The 8,513-nt window shown below is 36.1% G+C and overlaps 1 protein-coding gene across 1 annotated transcript; it reads right to left on the bottom strand.

Moving 5' to 3' along the window:
* LOC114372261 (serine/threonine protein phosphatase 2A 57 kDa regulatory subunit B' beta isoform-like) lies at positions 1–7,308 on the bottom strand. The gene is made up of 2 exons (XM_028329738.1): positions 5,687–7,308; positions 1–609 (listed from the first exon to the last, which is right to left on the bottom strand). Exons 1-2 carry the CDS (start codon positions 6,824–6,826, stop codon positions 289–291), a joined length of 1,461 nt encoding a protein of 486 aa, XP_028185539.1. The 5' UTR covers positions 6,827–7,308; the 3' UTR covers positions 1–288.
* Positions 7,309–8,513: the final 1,205 nt, after the last annotated feature.

Raw genomic sequence — 8,513 nt, 5'->3', positions numbered from 1 at the left:
TGAAAAAGAAAAGTAAAAAAGGGAAAAATCTTCCGTATTTCTCTTTATAAAAGGAGAAAAATACAAGAAAGTATTTCACAAAACATTCTTAATCTGCAGACATTGCTAACAACTTCCAATAAGTTACATTAATCACTGATTTCTTAAAATTGCTAATGATCCAACTGATATAATAAGATAGAAGAGGAAAAATAAAAAAATTAGGCTGAAAAGAAAGAAACCAATAAATAATGGCACCAAAATGGATAAGAGCACATTCACCATCCTTGTGGTAGTAAACTAACAAGGCTAAGTGACCATGTCCTCCACTCCGTTCTGTGCAGCCACATCTGCCAGTCTCTTCCAATTAAGTTCCCGCTGCTCTGCTAGTTCTTTGACTTTAGCCTCTTTCTCTGCATGCTTCCGCTGGCACTCTTCAAACAATTCTGCGTCCATTTCCAGGAACATTTTGCGAACATTCACGGTCAGTCCATGCACTGCCTGATTCCAATGACTCGAAATATTTTTCTCAAATGCTTCAAATATTATCGGTAGTATCACAGTCCTGTTTTGGGCAATTAAGCTCACAATATGCTCGTTATTCCACAAGAAGAGGGCTCGTTCTGCAACCTGCAAAACAAGTGTGCCTAAGCAAAGACTTCTGAAAGAACATTTAAACCATGAAAAATAGTAACAGTAAACAAAGTTCAGTTCTGACCGTTCACGATTCTTAACCCTGTATGCTGATTAAAAAGACATGATTAACAATTTGCCATAGGTAAATTACAGAAGCTGTTTAAAGTTTTCTTTTTAGGAAAAAAAAATTAAGACGCAAAAGTCCTCAATCCTATATTGACTAAAGGCCATATTCTTAGACTTCTTATGGTGCTCGACAAGGGTATTTTAGAGGGGTTCGTATGTTGGGACGTTAGAAGGGTATTTTGTGATGCTCTCAACAAATGACTTTCGATCTGTTGAAGAGCTTCTTGTTTTCTCAGGATTTCTAATTTTAGGTTTCACCTTTCATTTTCTTCTTTTAAGGTCTATAGAAAGAACAAATATTCAGACAATGACGCAAACTGAAAAAAATTGTACAAACCATTATATTATATACCCACTGATAAAAAGGGGCTATATTAGAAAAATCTGCCAGAGTATTTTTTCAGACAATATTCTGCATCAAGAACTCTTAATAGAGTAATAAAAGTCCCCAAGACTTGTCTGTATATGAAAAATCCATACTGATACTGATACTGCAGCTTACTGATTTCAATAAAAAGGAAGTAGAAAAATTGTTCAATATAAGGAATCAATGCATTGCATTAAAAGATTTAAAAAGAAGCCTAAACGGGTACATAACATTCACATGGTTACCCTCCCCTCTAACTTTAAAATATTACACTAGCCTCACCTCCCATTAGAGATAAATGTGTTATACTCACCTCTCATGAGAGATAAAATATGCAATCCTTTAGTCTATTTAATTTTAAACAAACACCTTAGCCATTGTGAGAAAATATAAATGAGATTCCTAGGGGCATTTTTTTTCCCTTTCTCGAATTTTTAATGTCGCCGACAACTAATTTTGAATATCTTATTATTTGATTTTAGGTCTTAAGAAAATTAAATGAAGTTTTAGAAACCTCTACAATATGTATCAATCTAGAATCTTAAAATCATGTTCTAAGGTCTCAAATTCGATCATAGGGGCTTAAAACAGGATATCTATTATGCTGAGAGTCATCAAGAGAGGAAAACTGTCCTAAAAGGCCAGTCCACATTAAAATGGATTAAAGGGTAACACAAATTTTTCACAGGAGTGTAATTTTATAAAATACAGGAGAGGAATGTGAGTTATTCATCTATCAAGAGAAGGGAGAGTAATTTACTCAAAATTTCAATTCAAAAACATTATAAAAGTTGGAATAAAATGCAAACCACCCTCTTGAACTCAACTCTAGCAAATAAGCCTCTGTTGTGACTTTAAAACTTAACCTGCTTAAACTTCCAGAGTATTCCATTCACTAATAAGATAAAGAAAGGAAAAAAATGGGATTAGCAGTGCAGGGGCCTGGCAAACAGCAGATAAAAATTCTCTCAATTTTTCTGGGGTATTGGATTTTCAGTTGAAATTTTAGGGGGTGTTTGGTTTGGTTGTTTTCTGTTTTCATTTTCACTGAAAACAGAAAACGGTGATGAAAATGTATTTGGTTGGATTTCTGAAAACATTTTCAGTGAAAACGAAAACAAGAAACAACCAGAAAATGAAAACAATAAATTTTCGTTTTCAGTGTTTTCAGTTGAGAACAGAAACTTCATTTCGGGTAAAATGAAATTGTGGTGACAATGAATGTAATTTTAAGCAAATCTAAAAATACAAAAAGACAAGAAGTCAATATATCATAAATTTTCAGTATTTTTATTTCATGAAAACAGAAAACAAGAAGTCAAACCAAACATATTTTCAGAATTCTAATCTTTTGAAAATGAAAATAGTTTTCATGAAAACAGAAAATGAAAATGCAAACCAAACACACCCTTAGAGATTTGAGCCAATTTTGGATGAAAGGGGCTATTTGCCAACTGTTGGGAATTTGAAAGGGATGCAGAGGCTTATAAGAAATTCAAGGGTGAAAAATGTGTTCTGTACCCTTTAGTTTCTTCCAGCAGTCTTTCATGTTACGGGGTACAGAAACCAAGAGACAGAAGTTTCATCAACAAGATAGAAGCAAGATAAGCTTACTGAGAACAAGGCTAATGCATAAATAAAAAAGTTAAAAGAAGGCTCAATTGCACTTTGGTTCCTGATTTATCAGATCAATTGCAACACCTTTATGATCTAAGAAACTAAACTCATTCATACTTTTTTGTTAAGAATTGAATTGAAGATAAGTTAGCCAGAATGAAGGTGAGTGTGTGTGTGGGGGGGGGGGGGGGAGTGGGTGAAAGCAGTATAAATATTAAAGTTCCCATGTATCAGAATGAAGGTTAAGTTAGCCAGTTGCATATAAGTAACATAACTAATAGGCAGGGTTTTAAATAGCACTGCTATAACAGTGTAGCAGCTCAGCACTGAATAATTTGGCCTGCTATGGCCGCTACACTACAGCAACCCCTGTAATGGCTTGGGCTATTTTTGGGATATTAATTTCCCAAAATGAAATCTGCAGCTGGTGAAAATGATAATGAGGGCAACTTGTATTTGACTTTTTTTGTTTTATTTAACACACCTATAACTTTGTATTTTTATTATTAATCATGAATTTTGAGTTTTTTTTTATCATTTTTGATAATTTATATTTATATAGCATAGATAATATAAACTATATAAAAATTTCAAGATGGCAGCTATCCCACTAATTATTGAGTCATGAATTTTGAGTATTTTTTATCATCTTTGAGATTTATACATATAGTTGTATATAGCATACAAAATATAAACTATATAAAAATTTCAAAATGGCGACTATCCCTCTAGCATTTTTGGGACCAGCTATGTGCCACTATTCAGGATTTAAAACACTGCCAATCGGCTAAAAACAATAACAAAGTATATGATATGACAACTGAATTTAGCCCATGTTCTTTTCTGTCCGTCAAAAATGTTGCCCCATAGCAGAAATTATACAAAAAAAAAATTCTATACAAACCGGATTTTGAATTCATCTCTTCCTGACCATAAAGTTCTTATAATTCACAGACTCAATAATTTCCTGATGGGTTTTAACTCCCTGCAAAGTACATCATTACTTCCCCAATATGTTTTATGGGCTTATTGTGGAGCTATATTTCTTTCCCTAGTGCTGATATTCCCTTCATTAGCATAAACAACACTATTTTCAGTCTCTGGTGATATACAAGCATCAGGAAGATATTTTATTGACCAAGTGACCAATAGCAAGAGCATTCAGAATCTTCAGATTGAATCCATTAAAAAGGACTCAAATTGCCTGCCTTATAAAATTTCATTTTCATTGCTTAATTAGATTCTGAAGAGCATGCTCAAACACGGGGTTTCATAATTAAGAAAAATGCAACAAACTGGTTTTCATCTTTCAGAAAGATGCACCACACTCAAGACTAAACAACACTTGCCAGAGATTAAGCTCAACTCCAGAGAAGGAAGCAAAAGGGAGTAATAAATCTGAGATAGTCATAAAATTTCATCATAATTTAAGATGCTAACAGATTAGAATAAAATACCTAAGACTACTTTATTATTTGGAAGTAAATGATAAAGAGACAAACATCATAATTGATATGATCATATGAATTCCTCCCAAAAAAAATCCATCAAGGACCGCCCATTGACTCTCTGAATAAAAAATATGACGTATCAATAATAATTAAATTCTAATATATTAAAATCCAGATAAGAACACATGGGATTTTTCAGAAAATTGGAAGGTACAATTTCACTAGTTTGGTTTGGGTAATTATCCTCTTATAAGAGCAATTTCCTTTCCAGGTGTTAATGGAAGGGTTTGTAGAAAGGAAGATGTTAGTTGATGCAAGCAGCTTATGACTTATGAAAACATGTCCCCTAGAAATATTACCCATTTATCTTCTGTTGAGAAACAAAGTTCATCCACAAAAATGACACATTAAGGAACCTAAGGGCAGCTTCTCAGAACACAAGTTCATTAGGAATTCTTATGTCCTTTCAAACTGTTTTGATTTCTAGTAAGTCATGTGACTTGAACGTGACTCTCATTCCATCTAACTCAACTCTGGATTTTGTCGTTAGGGGGCACAGTGCAATTGATCATGTTAAATCACAGGAATATACTCGGTATCTTAAATCAAGAAGGGCGTTGCATTTGTCCAAACAAATCAGGGAACCAGAGAACAGTTGACTCTAACAGCCATATTCCCCACAAGCCGCAATCTCAAGAGTTGGTTCCAAACTCCAATTACGTTGACATTCTTAAAATAGAATCACATGCACGTTGTGACAATAATAAAAAAAAAAAACTAAAGGTATTAACTTTGCATATGTCCTTAGCTATATAAGCTTTATTTTGCACTAGGTATTTTACTATTTAAAAGATACATATCACACTAAATATTTCATAATTAATAGGTAAACAAAAGGCCACCAGTTGAATTTCAATTCTGGTTAACTTTGCCATTTCAGTACTCAGCTCTGAACCAGACAATGAACAATAATTAAGTCAAAATCCCTGTACATGAAAAACCATGTGCATGTGTCTGTCTATGTTTGCATTTCTATATGTGAAAAGTCATGAGCCAATCAAGTCAAATTTGAACATAAATCAACTTCTCACATTAATAGTTAATGACACAGAATACAAGTTTTTCCTTTTTCTCCTATCTAAAGGTGCATCAGTAATAGACACATGGCATAAAAAGCAACTAAACAATAAACACTACAACTTTCACTAAAAGAAAGACAGATTCAATCACAATAGAATATGGAGCTATATAAGTGGAAACAGAAAAAGAATGACACAATTAAAGTTCATTAATTAGGCAGCTGAAACTTACATACCCCCTCTTTTCCCCCATTCCCCACGTACCATAAATAAACAATCGCAACATACTAGATTGGATGTATAACGTATCATTATATCAGTGTCATAACATAGAAGGTGGCAGTTTAACAAGCAACATTGAAAATTTAAACCCACACCACCACCAAGTCCAAACCAACACCATCATATAAACATAGCAATAATCCACGAACCTGAAAGTGAGAGCTATTGAGGCAGCGCGAAATCTGTCTAAAAAGAGGAACCATGCAACGTTGAAACTCCGCGGCCTGCGTGGCCTCCAGCACCTCCTCAAGTTCTCCAAGGAAGAGAACCTCCTTCTGGCAATTAGTAACCGGCCAATACTTCAACAACCCCCTGATCACCGTATCGGCGAGCTTGAAATCCTTCTCCACAAACTGAGTAATGCAGTAAGACAACTGCTGATGATACATCCCCACCGATTTCGGCTTATGCAGAGGCAGAAGCGCCCTCACAAGAAACAACTTGTGCTCCTCCTTCATGGGCAAGGCAAACCCATTAATAATGCTGCCGAGAATCTCCAGAAGCTCCCCAATGCCAGAGTGTCTCTCAGTCTCATATATAAACCGGTAAAAAATGTTGTTAATAGCTTTCCTAATAAAGGGCCTATGCACCATGAATTTCCCGTATATACGATGCAGTATGGTTTTCAAATACTCTCTCTCGCGCGGGTCCTCAGAGTCAAACAAATCGAGCAATTTAAGAACGAAGGAGTGATCGATGTACCGTTTCGCGATTTTCGTATCGGTGTCGGAGGAAACAATGTATCTGAGGAGAAGTTCGTAGACGAGCTGAAGGTGGGGCCAGGAAGGGTCCAAGGAAGGTTCTTCTTCCTCGGGATCGGTGGGTTCTTGGCCGGTGTTTTCGTGCGACGCCGGAGGGAGGCACCGGAAAATGTTGACGGAGATCATCCTGATCATCTCTTCCTGGCAATTCTCGTTTATCTTGCCGGAACCGGATTGGATGAAATCGACGAGGTCCATGAGCGCCTGGCGTTTGATTTCTTTCTCCCTAACGTTCTTCAGCGTGTCGGAGAAGTCGAGGACGTAGCAGCACACGTGGAGCTTCCGGAGGAAGAGGTTCTGGCGTTCCGCGACAGGAGCGTCGCGGAACAGCGGCACCGGCTCGATGGAGCCGCCGGAAGAGAGTGTCAGCGGGGTCGAGGAGATGCGCGAGGCGTGGTTGGAGACGGCATTGGCGGAGGGAGCCGCCGGAGCGCTACGGTTGGCGGCGGCGTACGGCGGCGGAACCGGATCGCTGGCGTCGGACTTAGCGGGCTTCTTGTGCCCGCCTTTCATGATTTTCTTGAACATTTTGTCGTACTGAGCAAAAAACCCTAACCCTAGGACTGAACGATGATGGTGATGGTGATGGTGATGGTGGTGATTTTGTGGAAGAGGAAAACGAATCGTTTCGTGAGACGCTTGTGGAAGAGGTTTTCATCGAGGTGATGCTAATCCATGTATCAACGGTGAACGGTTCGTTCGTTCTTCCCGGATTTTCGCGCCGGGATTCGGATCTGGAAGAGGAAAAAAAGTGGTTCGGAGATTGTGAGAGCTATGGATCTGAGTGAGGAATAATCGGAGAAGAATCGCCGGAGAGAATGCCGGAAAATTGATCGTTCGGAGAAGTGTTCCGGCGAAGGAGAAGAAGCTGAGAACAAAGGAATGGCGCAACACAGAGGAGAAAGAACGATAATTAAGGGATGGGATTAGAGAGAGTGTGGAAAGTGAGTGATTATAGATTACAATAATCGCTTTTGGAAACAGTTAGGTTTTGAATTATGATGTTCTATTTATTTATCTAGTATTGTCTATTTCTTATTTGAATTCAAATAATAATTGAAGTTGGGTTTGTTTTCTAGTTTTTGTGGTTTTCTTTTACTTGGATGGTTGAATTTGAAATGGATAAAGGAGGAAAATGGATTAAGTGAGTGAGTGAGATGATTGAAAGCCACAAGTGTAAAGTAGTTGTGGTTGGGGTATAATAATATACGTGGCTTATAAGTGAAGAATGAGGGATTGTGAGTTCGCCACGTGGCATGTTAATGTCGTATACAGTACTCTTTGTTATTAACTGCCACATGTTTCTGTTTGTCTGTTGTTTGTTGCTACGTGAATTGCTGGGGTGAGAGGTAATAAAGGCTATAAAGTGGTCGTAAGATTCTTCATGGTTAACCCAAAAAGTCTATGTTTGATGGTTCATTTCAAAATTGCTCGATGGATTTAAACTAATTGTTCAATTGTGTAACGGGTGTTTTAATTGACATACAAGAGTTTTTATTTTATGAATATGATATGATGCGCCAGATACAAAAATATCGTATAATAATATGCAATTATGAATGAGGTGGGTCACCATTGATTAATATAATGTAATCTATCTTAGATTCGAACCATATGACAAAAATTCAACATTATTTTGGGGAAGCATAGATAATTAATGAATGTACTAATGCGCTCAAAGCTCATAGAGCTACTCCCACGTAGCTATGGATGATTGTTTCTACTAGTCTATCTTTAGCAAATCATCAAATTCGGCACTATCACAAGGGATGTAGACCAAGTGGCACATGTTTATGGATGGTGGAGAGTTGTTCTGGATAGAGAGGATGCAACCAAATATGATATATTAATAAATAATTTTGTTTTTTTTAAGTATATAGTTATGGATTTGATATATAATAAATGTGTATAAAAAAATATTTGTTGTAAGAGGTCAATTTTTTAAATAAATTTTGGTATTTTAAAAGATTGATTTTTGACTTTCGATTGGTAAATATATTAGTTCAAAAAAAAAACATATATATATATAAAAGATAATGCATGTATCAAATTAAAGTTGTTAAAAGCTAGGCATTGTTGTATATGTGATTAGCCTATTTCTTTCTTCTAAAAATATTTATGATTGATTTTATTCCATCTAACTTTTTTCTCTATATTTCATCCCTCTAATTTAAAAATATATCACTTGTATTCTTTTCAAAATGATTTAGGCAAC

The sequence above is a fragment of the Glycine soja genome, chromosome 10 (genome assembly GCF_004193775.1).
Source record: "Glycine soja cultivar W05 chromosome 10, ASM419377v2, whole genome shotgun sequence".
NCBI classification, from domain to species: Eukaryota; Viridiplantae; Streptophyta; class Magnoliopsida; order Fabales; family Fabaceae; genus Glycine; species Glycine soja.
This window is presented reverse-complemented; position numbering and strand designations above follow the sequence as displayed.

Excerpts from the sequence above, each read along its gene's own strand:
- LOC114372261 (XM_028329738.1), bottom strand. The coding sequence starts at position 6,826 with ATGTTCAAGAAAATCATGAAAGGCGGGCACAAGAAGCCCGCTAAGTCC. Across the intron at positions 610-5,686 it reads TCAATAGCTCTCACTTTCAG|GTTGCAGAACGAGCCCTCTT; the intron begins GTTCGTGGATTA and ends CTTGTTTTGCAG.